General features: G+C 41.9%; 1 protein-coding gene across 7 annotated transcripts in view; it reads left to right on the top strand.

Annotated features, from left to right (window-relative positions):
- FARS2 (phenylalanyl-tRNA synthetase 2, mitochondrial) overlaps nt 1-20045 on the top strand; it is a 551313-nt gene that overhangs the window by 385136 nt on the left and 146132 nt on the right. For all 7 annotated transcript variants that reach the window (XM_043590891.1, XM_043590887.1, XM_043590888.1 and 4 more), the window contains one exon: nt 5457-5608. In XM_043590891.1, the coding sequence (XP_043446826.1) occupies nt 5457-5608 (152 nt within the window). The remainder of the gene's footprint in view (nt 1-5456; nt 5609-20045) is intronic.

Genomic DNA, 20045 nt, shown 5'->3' with positions numbered 1-20045 from the left:
TATCCTGGGATTCTTTTGAGAGGATGGCAAGGTAGGAAGCCTCATAGCTCTTCAGAACCCAGGAGGTGATGAGAAGCTGCCTCATGACAACCTCGTAGGGGAAAGCAGGGTGAGCAGGACATAGCCTCCTAGCGGTCTTGTCCATGAGGATCACAAGGCAGCCTGCCAAATGCAGGTGGGGCTGTGGTTCAGGTCTTCCCCTGTGGGGCCTATGTAATATATGCCAGTCTGCCAGGGCACCACAGTGGAGCCATTTCCCTCTAGCATATAGCTGGCAGTAGGGCCCACACTCCAATCCAGATGTGCCTCACTCTAAGTGCTTAGCATCCCCCTAAATGCACTAAAGTTTTTGTCAGCTGGTTTTGCTGATGTCTCAGAGTCACAAGTCAGGTTCCCCCACAAAGCAGACTCTAAGATGAAGGTAAGCAAGCTGGAAGCTTATTATCAGGTTCTGTCAGGATCAACCCCTGTGGACGGGAAGGGACAGAAGCTGGACTGGACAGAGGGAGAAGGTGGGCTATGATGCATTTGCCACAAAGACCTCTGCCTACCCATAGGCAGCTCTGGAATGAGGGGGGCCCTTCAGAGTTGTCCTGAGTTGCAATAAGGAGTTTCTTAGTCCAGTCCATAAAAAGCAGACTTTTTTGTTTATATAAATGTGACTGCATTTCTAGTAGCTACCATAAGACAATGATGACTTCATGTATGGTTTTATTATCATAAAATATACATTCCTTAAATGTATATGAATGCAAACTGCATACTTATGTGTATATATCATATGGTAGTAAGAACAATTTTGGTATTTTTTAATTCCCTTCATACAGTAGTTTCAGTTGTCTGTATTTGATCTCATGACACGGTTTTGAGTATGGGTCCTTATCTGACCCTTTGAATGACTTTTACTGGGTTTGTGAATCCAGAAGTCCCATGTAGAAATCTGTGTTTGTGAAAATATGTTCTAGAACAAGGATTTGAACCTTCACATTGTCAGGGAGGTCTCTGTCCTCTCCCAGACAAAGTTAAGAACCGTTGTGTGAGGAGATACAGAGTCAAGTCAGTGTTTCTCTGTAGGCCTCTCTCTACCTGCTTCACACACACAGCAGTCAGAGATAACAGTCTAAAAAGAGAACATGAAAAAGACAGAACCATGCCTTCGCCTTTCCCCCTACAAAAGATCTATATCTGTGGACAAGACCAACACGAAGTTGAGAGCGGGAATGAAGACACTGTGCATTCTGGGTTCATAAGCAGGGAAGGGAAACCAGAGGTTTGGCTCTGGCAGAATGTTGGAACTAAAAGAGCTCTGAATCATGCACTGGGCCAAAGTGTTCACTCAAGTACAAGTACAGGAACCACGAAACTCTTAGAAGTAGGGCCAGGTGGTGGTTGTGCTCTGTAAACTCTAGAAAGGAGGCAATAATCACTGCTACAAATTGCTGCCACCATGACCTCCGGCTTAAGTGAAGCTTTGATCCTAGGGACAGAGCAGGACAGAGACATGGCCTCTTTTGTAAAATTTTATTTTAATTCCGGTACAGTTAGATACAATGTTACATTAGTTTTAGAGGTGCCTGGGTGGCTCAGTCAGTTAAGCATCCAACTTTGGCTCAGGTCATGATCTCACCATTCATGGATTCGAGCCCCGCATCAGGCTCTGTGCTGACAGCTCAGAGCCTGGAGCCTGCTTGGAATTCTGTGTCTCCCTCTCTCTCTGCCCCTTTCTTTGCCCCTTTCTGGCTCCTGCTCTCGCTCTGTCTCTCAAAAATAAATAAACGTTAATTTTTTTTTAATGTGACATTAGTTTCAGATGTACAACATAGGGATTCAACAATTGTATACATTACTCAGTGCTCATAAGTGTCCTCTTTTTTTTTTTTTTTAGTTTATTTATTTTTAGAGAGAGAGAGTGAGCAGGGGAGGGGCAGAGAGAGAGGGAGAGAAAGAATCCCAAGCAGTCTCCATCTTAGGAACCATGAGATCATGACCTGAGCCAAAATCAAGAGTCTGATGCTCAACGGACTGAGCCACCTAGGTGCCCCATCTGAATCCATCAAGGTGTCCTCTTAATCCCCATCACCTTTTTCATCCATCCTCCAACCCACCTCCCCTCTGGTAACCGTGAGTTTGTTCTCTATAGTTAATAGTCTGGTTTTTTCTTATTGTCTCTTAAATTACACATATGAGTGAAATCATATGGTATTTACCTTTCTTTGACTTATTTCACTTAGCATTATATGCTCTAGATCCATTCATGCATTTACAAATGGCAAGATCTCATCATTTTACGTGGCTGAATAATACTCCATTGTGTATATATACTGCATCATCTTTGTCCATTCATCAATCGATGGACCCTGTTTTGGCTATTGTGAATAATGCTGCAATAAACACAGGGGTGCACATATATTTTTGAATTAGTGTTTTCATAATCTTTGGGTAAATAACTGGTAGTGGAATTATTGAATCATATGGTAATTCTATTTTTAATTTTTTGAGAAACCTCCGTACTGTTTTCCACAGTGGCTGCACCAGTTTGCATTCCCACCAACAGTGCACGAGGGTTCCTTTTTCTCCACATCTTCACCACCACTTGTTTCTTGTATTTTTTATTTTAGCCATTCTCACAGGTATGAGGTGATATCTCATTGTGGTTTTGATTTTCATTTTCTGTGATGATGAGTGATGTTGAGTATCTTCATGTGTCTGTTAGCAATTTGTATGTCTTCTTTGGAGAAATGTCTGTTCATGTCTTCTGCCCATTTTTTAATTGGATTATTTGGTTTTGCAATATTGAGTTATATAAGTTCTTTATATATATTTAGATCTTTTGTCATCCTCCTGCCAGGGTACTTACTGCTTAGACTCTGGCTGGACTGCCTTCTCTGCATACTCCTCCCTGTTGATATAGCCTGCTCCAAGCTCTCAGTGGACTCACCTGCAGCATGCATTTTCTGAATTGCAATTCCTCTGCTATTCCCGAATAAACTCAGTTTCTGGTCATTCAAGCTTGCCTCAGTCTACCTCTCTATTTAGGTTAACAGGTTTTTTCCAATTCTAAAATTATGTGGTTCTGTGATTGTGGATTATCCAGTCCTTACCAAATCACTTTGCCTGTCCACCTCTTCTGTGTCATCCCACATGATCACTATCTCTTCATGGCAGCATAGCCAGGGATAGAGGCAAGTCTCTATGCCTTACTGACCTTACGCACCCATTAGCTGGTCTGGCTACAGAAGAAAGAACATCTAATTGATTCACTGTAATGTAGCCATTGCTCACACTAGGTAGTGTTGTAATCTGCTGTTAATGAATACCTACAATGTCACGGGGACTATGCAAGGTAATAGAGATTTGGAGGTATAAAAAGATACACACCCCACCCTCAAAAATTGTAATATACTGGGAAGACAGACATTACGTAATTACACAATCACAATATGAAAGGTAGTATGAAAGAGAAGTATAGGCTGCCATGACAAAGGACTAATGGAGTCTGCGAGGGTTAGAATTGAATGTGGTAACACAGGATCAGAAATAGGGGAGGGAGGGCAGGAAACAGTATATGGAGGAAGTAACTTAGTGTGTTCAAAAAACTGAATAACCAGGCTTGTGTGAGAGCCTGGAGAACAACAGAAAGAACTAGAATTTTTCAAGAATTGGGGACTTTATCCTAAGAGCAGTGGGAAGCCCCTGGTTAGTTTTTAACACCACCTCTGACTCAGGATCAGAAAGCCTACGTTCCAGTGACCATAGATCCATAATCTTATTTTCAAAACAAAATTTTATTTTCCCCCTCAAAAAAGCATAAGTCATCAGTAGGTATCCCACATCTGACATACACCAATTAATATAGTGAATGCTTCCTTTAGATAAACCATTACTTTAAACTTGTCATATATAATTTGTTAGCTTAAACTAGTTTGCAGTATAACAGTTTGGGCTTTTCGCCCTAATTTTTAAAAGTGTAATTTACTGTAAGATGTATTTTTTAATGTTTTGGGGGCCTATATCCTGGCTGACAGCATTATTATGTTACTATCATGTTTCTTGTTGTCACTGGGTTGCTAACACTAATGCTCAGTTGGACACCTCCCATTTCTGTCATCAGGGCTCAGTGGTATCTCACCTCAGATCAGCTGAAGAGGACATTTTGTGCTAATTCCTGTCAATCCCAGCCTTTCATCTAATCTCCCTAAACTTTCGTGTTCCTAAAGTGGCAGGAGGATGTTGTCCAAAGGAAGAGCAACTTGTGTAACCACCAAACTCCTGTTGTGTTGTTACATTAACCCAGGGATGATTTATCACAGGATCCTGACTTTATTATAGGAGAGAAAACCAAGGATGTTTTTCAGGAGCCTTGCTATTTTGTCAAAAGCACCTTGATGGTAGCTGTATAACGTTCATTTGAAATGTGTGTTCTGAACTGATGCATTTGTCTGACAACTTTATTGATATTTCAAGTTGTATAATCATTTTTCGTTTGAGTATTTGATTCTTCAGAGGTCTTGCCATTTAAAAAGTTATACTTTTCCTGATCAGTGATTCACTAAAGGGTTTATAGTGATATCAGGCTTGCTGTAAACCAGTGTATAAACTTGCTCTTCTAACAGATTTATACTTTAGCACATATTCCCTTAGGACTTCATAGTTATATAACAAAACATTTTTTTATCGTGGTAGTAACTTAGAGACCCACATATATATAAGTGGGACCCACACTTATTATATATATATATATAATTATATATATATATATGTGTGTGTATATATATATATATATATATATATATGCCACATAAACAAATGCAGTGACTCATAAAAGCATCTAATTTTAAACACCTGTCCAGTATAATAATGAGCTCAAATAAACTGGAAAAAAATGGGATAAAATGGGGGAAGTGACTACATTTGTGTTTATTCTTGGAATCATAATTTAAAAAATAACTCCCCAAATGACTACTTATCATCCCAGTCTTTTATTTTAATAACTAGAAGTACTAACAAATAATGACATTACTAATTGAAATATCAATTTTGACAAGCCTTTACTTATTTCTCTATTAAAATGATTTCCTGAAATATCACAGGAAATTAATGAATCACTTGTTAATTAAATGTGAACTTTTCTACTCTAGTATTCAAATGGGAAAAAAAAACCCTGAAATATGATATATTCAAATTGCTTTATACTAAATTGAACATTAATGGTTATATAAATATAATATATGATAATGTTACAAATGAATGTGATAAGAATCCATAACATTCATAATGGAATTTGCTAATTTTGAACATTGGCTTTATCTTTCTCTTCACTTTGTCCCTGAAAATCCAAGTGCTGAAATAATGCTTTACCAGCATTTTCTAATTAGCCAAGTGTAACTTTCCATGAAAAATTTAAACATTCTCATCCAACTAACAAATCAATCTCTTTTCTTCTCTTGTTTTGTTAGCCTCTTAGCAAATATCCTGCTGTGATAAATGACATCTCATTCTGGTTACCCTCTGAGAATTATACAGAAAACGATTTCTATGACTTAGTACGAACAATTGGAGGAGACCTGGTGGAAAAAGTTGAACTGATAGACAAGTTTGAACATCCAAAGTAAGTAAAAAAAAACAAAAAAACAAAAAAACTTTCTGATTTTATCCTTTGTTGTTTCTCTGTGAAAAATGGCTATGGAAACACATAATGAAATTTTGCTGGAACTTAATGCATATGATACAAAACGTCTCTAGAATTTATAGTGAATGTATCGTTTATCAGAAAAGATTTTTATACCAGTCCTTTCTGAAAATGTTTCTAAACTGTGTATTTAATCTTTTCTGCCTTCGTAAAGAAAAATATGTGAAACAGAATGTTTTAAGGATCTTGGAGTTTTTCAGTATTGCTTTTAGAAATTATTTCTTACCATATCACATCCCAGGAACAGAGGAGTTTGTGGGAAAAAAAGCTTTTTGGTTAGTCTCTCAGTAAATGTTTATGAAGTGTTTGCCACATGCCAAAAGCTGTGTTGGGTCCTAGGATAAAGTTTACTAACTGTCTGAGGCCTGTTCACCCTGGGGTGTGTGTGTGTGTGTGTGTGTGTGTGTGTGTGTGTGTGTGTGTGAGAGAGAGAGAGAGAGAGAGAGAGAGAGAGAGAGAGAGAGAGAGAGAGATAGTCTTACGCTAATCAGATTTGACTCTGCTTTGGCTTTAGAAAAGTTTTCTTGAGTTATATTGTTAAGGATTTGCTCAGATCCATCATTCTATTCTGTTTCATTCTGTAGGGATTCCAGTTATACATGAGTAGGCTCTTCTTTGTCTGACTTCTCTACTTGTCAGCTTTCTGTCTAATGTTTTAAAACTCTTTATTTCCACTTCATTTTGAATGCTTTTCTCATTGCTACCTTCTCTGTCCCTTACTGTTTTCTGCAATCTCTTCTTCCCTGCTCACATTCCATTTCCGTCTTTGATTACTTTGTTTTCCCCACCTTTTCTGAGTTCTGTGAGCTCACATTTCTGTTCGTTCTGTTTTCTTGCCGTCTACTTTCTATTTCTGCTTTGTAATTTTGCTTCACAGAGAAATTGCTTCATTTGGTTTTTAAAATTTATTGCAGGATATTTCGCCAGCAAGTTCTTATGATCCAGTGGCAACATTTTTTTTCTGTGACTTCTTTGTTAGTGAGTTTTTCTGCCATCTTCATTATTTTTTCCCCGATTTTTAAATTGATGTATCTGTGGTGTGCACATAATTGCTTTTTTGTTACTTGTATTTGAACAGCACTGGATTTTCTGAGCCAGCTATTTGCATAAAGTTGAGGTGTGAGGTTGGGGGCTGACTTGGCAGAGAGGGGCTAGGGTGATCATCCAGGCTAGTTGTTTTCACAACACATAGTTTTCTTCCTCTCCAGTACCAAGAAATCAACTCTTTCTTTAAATATGGCTCATTCATCTCATTGATTCTTTACGTAGTTCTGCCTCCCGTCCCAAATCCTCTCTTACTACAAACAAAAAATTCACCTTTTGTTTACCTCAGTGATAAAGATTTTGAACTTCACGTCGTAGCCCTCAGCTCTGAGAAATGTATCTTTGCTTGTGTTTTCTGAGAAACGCCACTGTGTGTGTGTTTCTTTTCTTCACATCCTCTCATTGGCTTCTACTTGATTTCAGCTGCTTTTGGCAGCCTTGAAATCTACTTTGGAGTTTGTAGATGATATCTGCCCCTTGGCTTTACAGAAAATAGAATGTATGGAGCAGCCTGGGGTTTTGACACAATGGAATACGCATTCAGCCTGGGACTTTTATGTGAGAGAGAAATTTCCAGGAATTTACATGTTAATACTGAAATTCTGATTACTCACTTTTGAGAAGGAGGAAAAGTACGGGAATAAGACTGATTGCTAAGTAGTAACTAATATGCCAGAAGCACATGACTTGTTAATTTTTTCCCATTGTTGTTTGATATGTAGAAGTCCTTTGGAATCAAGGATTCAGAATATGTTCTTAAATTTTTACTTCTTAAGCTTTTGCTTCTTGCTAATGCCTTAGCTCTGTAGCTCTGCCTCTCATATCACCAGTGTCAAAGTTAGATGAGTTGCCCTTTGTGGTTAATATCATCAGGTCTTAAAGGTTATAGAGCAATGTTATTGTCTGGATGTGTGAGTAAGTGTGGTTTGGGGTAGGGAGCAAATATTGGGTTTTCCTGACTTGTAGATGATTTGCAGTAGTTAGGGTAAATGTAGAATGGGCTTGTTAATTGGAGACATTACAGTGAGATTGAGGTAGCATCAGGGTCCTGTGGACCACAGACAGACCAGGCAGACAGATACTCCATTAAAAACAAAACAAAACAACAACAACAGAAAAACACATCACTGGGGTGCCTGGGTGACTCAGTTGGTTCAGTGTTCAACTTCAGCTCACGTCATGATCTCATGGTTTGTGAGTTCAAGCCCTGCATCGGGCTCTGTGCTGATAGCTCAGAGCCTGAAGTCTGTTTCAGATTCTGTGTCTCCCTCTCTCTCTGTCCCTCCCCCACTCACATTGTCATGCTCTCTCAAAAATAAGTTAAAAAACATTTTTATAAATAAAATTAAATTTTAAAAAATCACTGGACTGTCTAGGAGTACTCTGTTGATGCCAGTCTATACACACAACCACATACTACCTGGAAGAAGAATTTGTCCAGTTTCTTCTGAAGGAGACAGTACTTTTGACTGGAAATTTGGAAGAAACCATCTAACCTAAAAATATGTCTTATTGGCATTGATCTTACCATCTTTTAAATAAATGTTAAACAACTATTTAAAGCCTATTATTCCAGAGCTCTGCCAAATGACTAGCCTGCCCAGAGTGTGCACCGATCTTAAAAAGGGACTTGGTGTGGCAGAGATTGCTAATTATCTCTCAATACCCAACCTCCCATTTAAAAAATAATGTCACCTTGGGCACCTGGGTGAATCAGTCCATTAAGCGTCCGACTTTGGCTCGGGTGATGATCTCATCCTTTGTGAGTTCAAGCCCCACGTTGGGCTCTGTGCTGACAGCTCAGAGCCTGGAGTCTGCTTCAGATTCTGTGTCTCCCTTTCTCTCTCTGTCCCTCTCCTGTTTTTGCATGTGCTTTCTCCCTCTCTCAGAAATAATAAATGAATAAACTTTAAATATATATATATAAAAATAATGTAACCTTGATTTTTTATCTAAGCAGCTTGCCAGCCAACTAAAAGTCTACACGTCTGAGCCTCCACTATAAGTTAAGTGTATCTATGTGGCCGAGTTTAGCCAATAATTTATAAGTAGAAGTGTTTAATGGTATTTCTACAAGTTTTCCTGAAAAGTTGGGTTGAGGCTGTCCTTTTTTCTTCCTGCTACTTCGATGTGAATGTAATGGCTGGTACTTTGGCAGCCATTATGGCCCATGTTATGACCTTTGAAATGGAAGTTGTGTTGCATACAGCCTGGGTCTCCGACGCTAGAGTCCATTCAGCCCTGGACTTTTATGTGAGACAAGTATCTTGTTGAAGCCACTAGTTTTTGGATCTTTGTTACTGTCCACCAAAGGTAAACTTTGCTATTATAGCTCTGAGGAAAAGGACATACTTACAGAAAAGGAGATGTTATTTAGTAATAGCGGCTCACTGAGTAAATTCTCAGCAAGTATCTAAGGCAGGAGGGTAGCAACCTTTTTCCATTAAGGGCCAGATAGTAAATATTTTTGACTTTTGAGGTGACATCTGCTCACCTCTGCTGTTACAAAAGCAGCTATAGACAAAATGAAATCAAACAAACATGGCTGTGTTCCAACAAAGCTTTAACTAGAAAAACAGGTGGTGGGCTAGATTTGACCCTAGTTTCTGGATCCCTGATATAGGGGAGGGAGCCACTCACATATTCTAAAATCCTCCTCTCATAGGTCTTTTTACCTGAGGGACCCTATACCCCTCCCGTTGTCTTCCCATTAAGAGTTCCTGACTTGGGTGGTGGCATGTGGAGGGTCACCTGACCTTGCACTCATCAATGCATATCTTGAACTCAAGACTTAACTTTATCTTCTAAACACATAAATTAAATATTGCTAGACAGTCCAAAGAGCTGTGACCCTTCCTTCTGCTAACATCAAAAACTGAGAAATGCTAGTAATGAGTGAATGACTCTTTGAAATAAACAAGTAGTTGAACAAATCATGTGTTATTTTTTCAACAAATTAGGTTTCATTTTGTGAACAAAAGCATATCCTAAGATATTTCAGGGAGACATAAACTGCTGAATGTGAACCTAATTTCATAATGTTAGACAAATGGGCAGATATTTTCTGGATTACCAATAACAGTTTGCGCCCTGAAGGACGTAGCTGTTCATATTAGAAGAAGATGACATTTTGTTCTAGTCTGCCATTCAGAACCTTCTCCCAGAGCATCTTTGCCACTTAATCTGTAGGCCCCTTAATGTGCAGTAGAGTTCTTATAGTTCCAAATTTCATATAACAAAAAGTAGAGTAGTGATTACTTTGGAGAGGAGAACTACGGTCACCACATGCACTCTGATGCCTTTGAAATATTGTGCTATATGCATGCGCTGAATAATGAGAAAACTTAGGAAAATATGTATGTCAACATACAAACTTGGATATCTGTTGCCCGACACATTTCTGAGTACACTGGTCATGGCCCATACAACTGAAGGAATTATGGTGAACAGTGTTTATTTTCTCCTGTAACACAGTTGCTTAAAATATTTCTTAGCCCGGGATAGGAGAGAGAGCAAAGAAAGGCAGAAGGAAACTTATCCAGTGTCTTCAGCTACTAACACCTCATTTGGGAATGCCACCAATTATTTGTGAACTGTAGAAATGGACTGTAAAGTGGGCTCAAATAGGACAGATTTGGCTTAAGCTCAAGGCAGAGGTTTTTGGGAGTTAGAACTTGAGAATTTAAAAAGAGTTACTTGATTTTACTGCAAGGAGTGGGGCGTGGTGGGGAAAGTGCCCACGTGTCTGCAGCAGGCACTGCCCAGCAATGTCCCCAAACCAGAGCCTCCCAAAGACTTCCACCCTGTTCCTGAGGCTGCTGCTTACCCTGCACAGCCTGCTCACACAGTCATGGTCATGCTTTCCTGAATCCGTGAACCCATAGTCAGGGTCTAGTTGGGGCTGAGATGCTAAAAGGGAGCATACCTCGAGCTTTGGGCACCAAAGGTGAGTCCCAGCTCTCTTCAGCCCGACTTGATACAATAATGGTTCTGTCCTTTATGGCTGACCACTTGTAGTTTGAACTAATTTGGCATAGTTAGGGATACTGGAGCATTTGTCAGCACTTTTAACAGAATGCTCAAGAGGTAATTCCCCAGGAGAGGCACCTTCTCAACGTGGCTAGCCCCACCTCTCAGTGGGTATGAGTCATGGGCATCACCTGCCCATAACTGGCCATGATGTGGCAGTGGGAGCACCTAAAGATGAGGCAGTTGGAGTGACTTCTCCTTCCTCCAATCTTTCCCTCCCTTCTTTCTTTTCCTGGTATGTTTGTTTTTGCTTTGTCAAACTGTATCCAATAAAAACATGAAAGTTTAAAAATAAAAAGTAGAGATTCACTCACCATCTCAACACCCTAACACCAATTCTTAATATTGTTACATTTTCCCTGTCTTGACTTTCTCTATACACGTGCATCAGGTGATGTTTGATCTTTGAATCATTTCTGTATTATCAGCCCCTTGGCCTAGAGTGGGGTTCTTCAGCCTCTGCACCACTGATATTTGGGGCCAGATAATTCTTTGTTTTGGGGGCTATTCAGTGCATTGTAATTTGTCAGCAATACCTGTGGCCTCTGCTACCATCCCCATTTATGATAAAAAATGCCTCCAGACATTGCCAAATGCCCCCTGTTGGGCAAAATCACCCCCAGTTGAGAACCACTGGGATATCATTTAGTAGAGAATTTCTTATGTCTTCTGAAAAATATTTCTTAAAGTCATGCTTTAGTTTTATGTTCTGGCCAGCAGGGAGAAGGAAGAGAAGGACCTCACAAGAGGGAGGTGTATCAGGTGGGGGGTTTCTTGTGTTTCCAAGAAACATACTTGGTGGAACATAGGAAAAGCTGGGCACACCAACTAGGCTTCAGAAAGAGCAGGAGCTCTTTCTGGGGTGTGTGTACCAGTTTCTACTTCTCTATTGCATTTTATTTCCGCACACCCACTCTGGCTCTCCACCCCCTGCCCTTCTACTTTCTGCCATGTAGCTCAGGCTCTGTCTGTATCTTGCAGAGTTCTGAATACCCTGCCCAGCCCCTGAGTCTAAATGACTGTCAGGTGTCAGCTCTCAGCACCAGTTGCTAGCACCTTGCCCAATTCTGACACTTTCGACAAAGGAATCTCCCTGGCCCCACTCAACTTTTCTGGCCAAGTCAGAGGTCACTGGGCAGCTGGTGGACAGGCTTCACTTGAGTCACATGCCTCCCCTTGCTCTAATTAGCCACATGAGTCAAATGGCCTCTGACGTTGTTTTACAAGTTAGTAGGTTCACTGTTTATACATATCTTTCTTTGTTTTCTTTTTAACCTGAACTCAGTAGCTTCTGACTCCAGCACTACCATTTTCAGACTTCCTTGAACTTCAGGCAGAGAGGCATGTTGTAAAAACATTAATTAATTGATTCTTGAGTTCCTGTGTCATAGGAGACATTAGGACCACAAGGATATTAAGGCAAGATCCTAATTTTTGTGGAGCCAAATAACACAGGAAAAGTGAACAGCAATAAAAAGTAAAAGGTGATAGATATAAGGTGGGTTAAGCCTAGTAAATTGCATGCACGGTTACTTGCACGTAACTGATGCTCAGTAACCTCTCATGGACTTAAAACAAGGGGCACATGTCTAGGGTTATAGATTCAAAGGAAAGAAGCCATTGGGATGGGAAGATTTCCCAGGAGACAGGATAGCAAGTTCTGCACATCTGTCTCCCTTCTGATACCTTGTGAATGAGATATACACAATTCTGACTCTAATTACTGTCAGTAAGTGCTTTTCAGTAGAAACCTTCAGTTCCTATAAAAAGAATTCTGGGTTGTTATGTTATTTTCTTGCTGGGACAAATTCATTCATGGTAGCCACTTTAAGACATAGGGGATGCATTTAAGGGTACACCTGATTCAGAACAGGAAACCTGTTTGGAACCAAGATGGGTCTAGAGGCCAGAGACCTTCTTCAGCTGGGTGCCTCTGGCTCTATCCCTCTGCTCGCTCCTCTTAGCCAGTGTCTGTGTCTTCCCCCAGCCCCCCGCCCCGCTACTTACACAAACACGGACATCTCCACCTGTTTCTGCATTGGTCAAAGTCTTTTCTGGCCAGTCCACTCCATTATCAAAGTGCAAACTGGAAGGAATTAATCCAACTGACTGGTCAAACTGCCAGTACCCCTTTTAGGGAGAGCTCTTTGTACCAGGCTGCCTTCTGAGGTTCCAGGCAATCTGTGGATGGACCACTCTTGGATCAAGACCTTATTGCTGATAAGCAATTAGTGGCCAGGGACCACTAATAAGACAACTCAGCCCTGCTTTCCAGAACAAAGAGCCAACTGTCTGAACATTTTCAACCAAAAGGGTTCACAGGATGTTTTTTCAGAACAGAACAAGCACCCGAGTACTGCCCTCTTTTCCCCGTCGCCCACTAGTCTACCCCACATATAGGGCTCTAGGTAACCGCTCCTAATCACTGGCTCATTCCTATCTTGTGTTCCTGATTTGCATTTAAACTTTTCTAGGCTATTGCACTTGATGGACACTCTGTAAGGCACGATGGCATAGTTGCTCACTTGTGTCTTCCCACAATGTTTATATTAGTGGAAGGAGGCTGCCTTACTATGTGACACTTGATGGATAGCTCATTGATCCTTCTTCACTCCTTAGAGGAGCTTTTGTTAAATGACTGGAAGTATTTTATGACATAAAAAGTAGAGGCAAGAAAGAGCTCAGAATCCAGAGTCAGAAGCCATCAGCTGAGTCTTGGCCCTGCACCTCCTAGATGTCTGAAATTGGGACTGTCTGAGCCCAGTTCCCTCATCTGCCAACCAAGGGCGCTAACATCATCCTTAATGGGTATAACTGCAAAAATTAGATGAGCCCGTATATGTAAAATTCTTTCAAAATGACACAGAGGTTTGTTTGGGTTTTTTTTAATGGCTAGCTATTACAGTAAATACTAGTAACTTTCACAATCAACCCGTCTTGTTTATTAAAATAAAGAATAACCTTAGCACAGCTAGGAGTCTTGGACTTGGCAGCCAAATACATATAAATAGGAAGTTCTGGTACTAAAGGGAAGCAGAACAGACTTCATATAAAAGTATCATTCTGAAATGATACATGTTCTTCCTGCAACTTAAGGAGCAAATTTTTAATCACAAAGATGCTGACCAGCCAAGCTGTGTAGTCAATATGGCGGCTCTCTGGGTTGTGTGTTGAGAAAAGGCTATGGACAGTGACAGGTGGGATGACATCCCTGGTTTACAAATCACTCCCTGGTCTGGTTTCTTGTGACAGAGCCAAGTAAGTGCAGTTATCTGGACTTAAAGCTTGGCCAGCAATGAAAAGCCAGCTACAGCTAATCTTGAGAGAGCTTGTCAGAAGTTGTGTCCCCTTGAAGCTGACAGCATGCAGTCCCAGGGAGGTGGCTCGAGGTGGCCAGGCCTGCTTTAGAACCCTCCTGGCTTCTTTCCCTTTCTTCGCTTTTATTGCAATGCTGGTGGCGTGAGTGTAAGAACTTTTATTGTTGTGGTTCAGACAGCCCAGAAAGCAATTCTAAGAATACTATTTTTAGCTTGGATATTTGTTTTTTTCCCTGCCTCCCATCCTTTCCCTCCTTCTCCCAAAGGCTTCTTTTTAAAGCAGCCCACGAGGGGTGCCTTTCCTCACCGTCACACAGCAGCCCTGTTTGCCACCAGCGCTAGACAAATTAAAACACAATTAGTTCAGTCCCCGAACACCTTGTTCTGCCTTGTGCCCCAGCACTTCACCATTTGCTGAAGGATTCTTTGGGATTACCTTCAGCACTGACCTGGCAGGGCCCCAGGAACAGCATCTCCGCACAGGGCAGAGAAGGAGCAGAGAGATTGCTTGATGACAGCCAGGCAAGGAGAGAGGCCAGGCACTTAATGAGCTGTATCTTCAGTGATGTGCTGTGTTATAGCACACCTTTGTGAGAATTAGCCATGGAGCCGCTCTTCCCTCTTTAACTTTCAATTAGCGGTTTTCAAGGAATTCTTTGGATGTTATCCTCACTTGGCAACTTGTGCACCTTTTTGTAGCGTGGAGATTGAATGCTCTCTTTCCATGATGTGAGGCTCAAGTAACATCACTTGATGTTTCCCTGTCTCACCCCCAACGATATTGATCAGATTAAAGCAAGTTAAAATGCACACCAAGGACAACCTGTCACAGAATTGCTGGCAGAAATGTGACAGGGAAGGGCAGCCCCACCCCATCATTTGGGGCAATTATGAGCAATGCTCTAAATCATTTTGGATCTTTAAATCTGTTATCCCAGGTCACAAGGTCACTTCAACTAAGGTACCACCCAAATTTGATACCCAGAGCCAGCCCTGGGAGGCTGCCCCTCCCTCCAGCCCTCCCCCCCTCACTCCCCTCCCCCACGGCACTGTCTGCACTGTGTCAGTTAGTTACCTTGTCCTTCACACCCCACAGAGGCTTGACCTTGAATGTGCTACAGCCCTCACAGTTAACGATGATGTCTTAGTAACCAAGACATTTATGAATCCACGTACAGCCTTAGAATCATATATAAGATAACCAAACAGTTATCCTGAGTACAGATTTCAGAGTTGAGTCTTGAAAGATGGGCCTATGATTTGTAAGAAAGTCTCTGAGACCTCTTTGAATCATTCTAGAAAGTTCGTATTTCTCAATAGCAGAGATGGACTTAGCAGACTTGTCAATCCCTCTGGCTCCCGCATCACACAGGCTGGGGCTACAAGGCACACAGTGTGTGGGCTGGGGTGGTGCCATTTGGTCACCTGAATGTCTCTTGGGCTAGTTATCTTCCTTAACTTGGTCATAACCGAGACGCAAGCAGTTGATGTACAAAAGGTGGCAGCAGGCAGGCACCTCTCGGGATGAGAGGTCAGCTCCAGGGGAAGGGACCAGTCGTGCCCACAGATGGTCCAAATGGTACCCAAGAGCTAGGGCATCTTTCTTATTGGGGACCTTTGGTAGGGGGCCATGCAGTCAGTAAGCACAGTGGAAGCAGGTGACAGAGCAGACAAGCAGTCACAGGGCAGCCGGGCTTAGGGGCAGCCATCTGCCTGGACACTCCACTGGTTGGCTGAAGACCCAAGGCTCCTGATTGTCCCCTACTTAGACTTGGGATTGGCTTTGGAGTCCAGATGTAGGAGTGGGGGGGGGGGCGGGGTGTGGTTAAGTTAGAAAATCCAGGAGACCAACAAGAGCTTCAGTTTGGTTTTTGTTGTTTTGTTTTGGTTTGGTTTTTTGTTTGTTTTGTTTTTTGTTGTTTGTTTTGTTTTGAATACCTATACCTTCACTGGTGGGGAAAGGAGGGTCTGTTTATTCATGTGTAGTTTGGAGCCAGAGAAAGTATTACTATGATGGAAATTTAATCATGTGTCTAGTGAGGACAGAGTAAGATAGAATGTTCCATGAGATTTACATGAAGAAGAGGACACCTTAAGGCAATGTGGTGTAAGTTAGGGAGTCCCGTCTCCATGGGGCCGCTTGGCAGTCAGAGCACTAGTCAGACACTTAAGAAATGAATTCAGGACCTTATATTCAGATATCCCCAGCATGTCACCACCACGTGCCCACAGGGACCTCAGCCTCCTGCAGAGTTACCCTCAAGTATGTCTGGAGATCCCAAAAGGTGTCTCCCATTTGCTTACAAGCTTCCTGTGAACATGCTGGTGACTCTCCTGGGGCCCTCGGGTTTCCTCCTGCATATCATTGGCCCTGCTGCTGCTTCCCCTGGCTGGCACACCTGTAGGACTCTGGGGTCTTTATGGTGTCCTGTGCTATTTCAGGTTTGGGTGTCCCTGTGCTTTCCCCCTCTGGTGTCACACCTGTCCCCTGGGACTTCAGCAACTCTGCTTTGAGCCCATCTTCTTTCCTACCTTGCAGAGCTCTCCCCCCACCCCCCACCAGGCTTCCCGCATGTGCCCCGCCCCCCCCCCAACCCATGCAAATGAAGGCTTGGGGATTCCAGTGCAGACCTGACTCCGTCTCAGCTTAGACTAATCTTTTCCATGGAAGCATAGCTCAGAAATGAGGACAAATTCAACAAAATGCCAGTCACCTCATCTTTTGTCAACATAATTTTTTTATAATGTCTTACTTAATATTTCTTAGAGGAGAAAGAATACCCCATGAAAGTTTTTAGATTCTCTATTTGGCGTATCTGGCTAACTTCTCCCGAAAGAAAGTACAATAGTAAGATGAGAAGAGAGGAAACCAGCAGTGAAAATTAAGCAGGTGAAGTATTTGTTCGAGAGAGGACTGCTGTGGTCTCAACATTTATACAGAATTTTACTGGAATAATCACTTATCTTATCCCAGCATTTATTAAATATGGTAATCTCTCCTAGATGATCGTCTGTCCAGCAACACACATGGTGTGCACTTTTTGGAATTCTGTAGTGATGGTGGAATAAGCATTTCTAACACATTCTTTTTGGCAGTTGCCACACTGCATTGTATTTATACAGTTCCCACTACTGCACTGCCAGTTACTGCCAGACACTGGGTCTGTAACTTTCTACTCTACTTGAGATATAAAACATAGCAACTACTCAATAAACATTTTTTTTATGAATGAATGATAAAAAGGAAGAAAAGCCAGCAACAACATACTTCTGTCATGTTTTCTGCAGATAAAACTGGCATCCCTTTCTATGTAGAGGAGACCCCATTTGGTAACATTTTGCACCTGGGTGACCAGAAGCCTTTACAACCCATATCCATTATGACGGTTTCTTACTGAGGAAAAACAGAGTGGAGAGGAGAATTGCTCCTTAGGAACAGAAATTAGGTCATAGCAAGTTAGATTCTGAGTAAACTGCTGGTTTAAAAATAATGTTTTTGAGACCAGTGTTCAAATAGAGAAAAGGAAAAAAAGTAAAAGGAAAAAAAATGCTTTTCAAGAAGATTGGTTGTATCCTCTGTAAAATATATTTTAAAGCTCTGAGCATCCAGGATCAGAAAAGTGTGGGGTGTTGGAAGTATGCAAATTATTCATGATTACCTAGGAAACCCTTTTCTGATTGGAAGAGGGGCAATTGCAAGGTGGAATAGAAATTCAGAGAGTCAAATCATGACATGCTTGTGTGTATGTTTGTTTGCCACAAGATGAGGAACAAGGGAAATTTTTGAAGGAACATAACATGAAAGGAAGAAAAAAGCTGTCTGTACAGGGAAGGCAGAAAAACCTTAGCTGTCTTGAATGTGGACTTTCCAAGCCACCTGTGTACCTAAGGCATGCCATTTGGCGTAATAGAATAGTGGACCCCTGACATGGCTGCCAACATCCTTTTCTAGAAGCATCTTCTTCCCCAATATGCATGGTTAATAGGAGAGCATCTACACTGGTCCAGTGGGACTCTGCCCCTCGGCCTAAGTGATTGATCCAGGGGTGAGTGCCTGATAAAGCTGGGCCAGTAAGGCCTATTCTCCATAATGTTTGGATAGAAGACCAAAGAGAGCTTAAGCTGTGAGTGACATACCTAGGAACCATCTCTGGCCATGTGTCCCATGCGGGGAGAATGTGGTAAGCAGAGAGGGAGAAGGAAGCAGCAGAACAGAGATGCAAGATGGAGAGAAGATGCTGGTATGGTTGAGTCCCAGGTTCCATTGTGTTCTGGGGCCCAGCCGCACCCTGCCCTTTCCACAGCTTGGTTGTCCAATCCTTGGTCAGATTCCCTAAGCAAGTGTGACTCCCTTGTTGTTTCAAGGTGAGAGACGGTGCCACCACGGTTTCAAGGAAGAGCATCATGTCACTTTGCCTTAAATGCCCAAGAAATGTTTACAGATTATGTTTCAGCTGACAAATAAGAATTAGGTATGGAATGGGCCAAGAAATTCCAGGCAGAGTAGACAGCAGGCACAAAGACAGGAACACAGAGATATGAACATAATTGAGTGTACCTAGCATACAGGAAGCTTGGCAGAGCCGGGAGGGCAGGGAGGAAGGGAAGGGAATAAAGCTGAAGAGTTTGGAAGGGGCCAGACCTTAAAGGCCTGGTATTTCCTTATAAACATGTGGTCCTCTCTGGTAGAATATGTGGGTACTCATTGAGCTAATTCAGCTGTTTTCAAGTTTGTAAGTGATTATCTGTCTTGAGACTGTGCTGGCCATGGGGTAAGGTTGGAGGTAGGGAAAGGTATGGAAGCACATCTGAATGAGAGGAGATAATTGTCTGAGCTGAGACCATGGCTGAAGCCTTGTGGGAAAAGCTGACTGATGGAAAGGAAATTCAGTAAAAATCCACAGGAAATGTGGACCCATTTGGGAGAGACAACCTAGATGAAGGGACCAAATACCACTCCCCAGTCCTGAGTGTTATGACTACGAGGATGGGGGCTGACCTTGAGGCAGGGGTTAAGTAGAGGGAGCAGTGGTTTGGAGGAGGTGATTTTAATCACTTCTGGTCTTCTTCTGTTTTTTTTTTTTTTTCAAGTCTATTTGAGAGAGAGAGAGAGAGATTGCATGCACACAAGGCGGGGAGGGGCAAAAAGAGATGGGAGGGAATCCTAAACAGGCTCTGCACTGTCAGCATGGAGCCTGATGCAAGACTCAGACTCAAGAACTGTGAGATCATGATCTGAGCTGAAATCAAGAGTAGGACACTTAACTGACTGAGCCACCCAAGCGCCCCACTTCTTGAGTTTTAGGTAGGCCACGTGGGAATGCTGACCTAAGAGCACATGAGCGAGAAGACAAGATTAGGATATACAGTTGGCAGCTCTAGATAGGAGGTGCCCAGGACATGTCTGGAACAGGAAAAGGGTAAGATGAGGAAAGAACAAACCCCAAGGAAGTCTTAAGGGATGGAAGAGAGAAAGACTGAGTGAAGGAATTAGGAAGTGCAATCCAGGAGGTCCACGTAGAGGAGCAGAGGCTGGGGGACAGAAGCCATGGAAGGTTCTGTCTTGCAGGAGCGAGATTATAGAATGCCGTCAGATAGATCTGCCAAGACCACATGGATTTGGCCAATAGGAGGCCTTCAGTAGGAAATTCAATGATAGAAAATACTTTGGTTAATCATATTTCTTCTCATTTCCCCCCTGTTGTGCCTTCATGAATATTTATCCCACAAATGCTAGTAATTAGAGAATACTTGATTTAATGGGTAGATACAGAGGGTTGATGTGTTACGGAGCAAACAAAATGTCCTTACTCTAGCACTTAAACCTGCCTCTTCAGGGTTATGTGCTTCGTAATTTTCATTTACAATAATGTTGTAGGGAAGTTTCACTTTTCAGACACTTACCTGTTTTATTTTCCCTTCCTGCATAGCTCATTTAAGGGGTAGATAGAGCAGGTGAAGGATAT

This window comes from Prionailurus bengalensis, chromosome B2 (assembly GCF_016509475.1).
Source record: "Prionailurus bengalensis isolate Pbe53 chromosome B2, Fcat_Pben_1.1_paternal_pri, whole genome shotgun sequence".
NCBI classification, from domain to species: Eukaryota; Metazoa; Chordata; class Mammalia; order Carnivora; family Felidae; genus Prionailurus; species Prionailurus bengalensis.
This window is presented reverse-complemented; position numbering and strand designations above follow the sequence as displayed.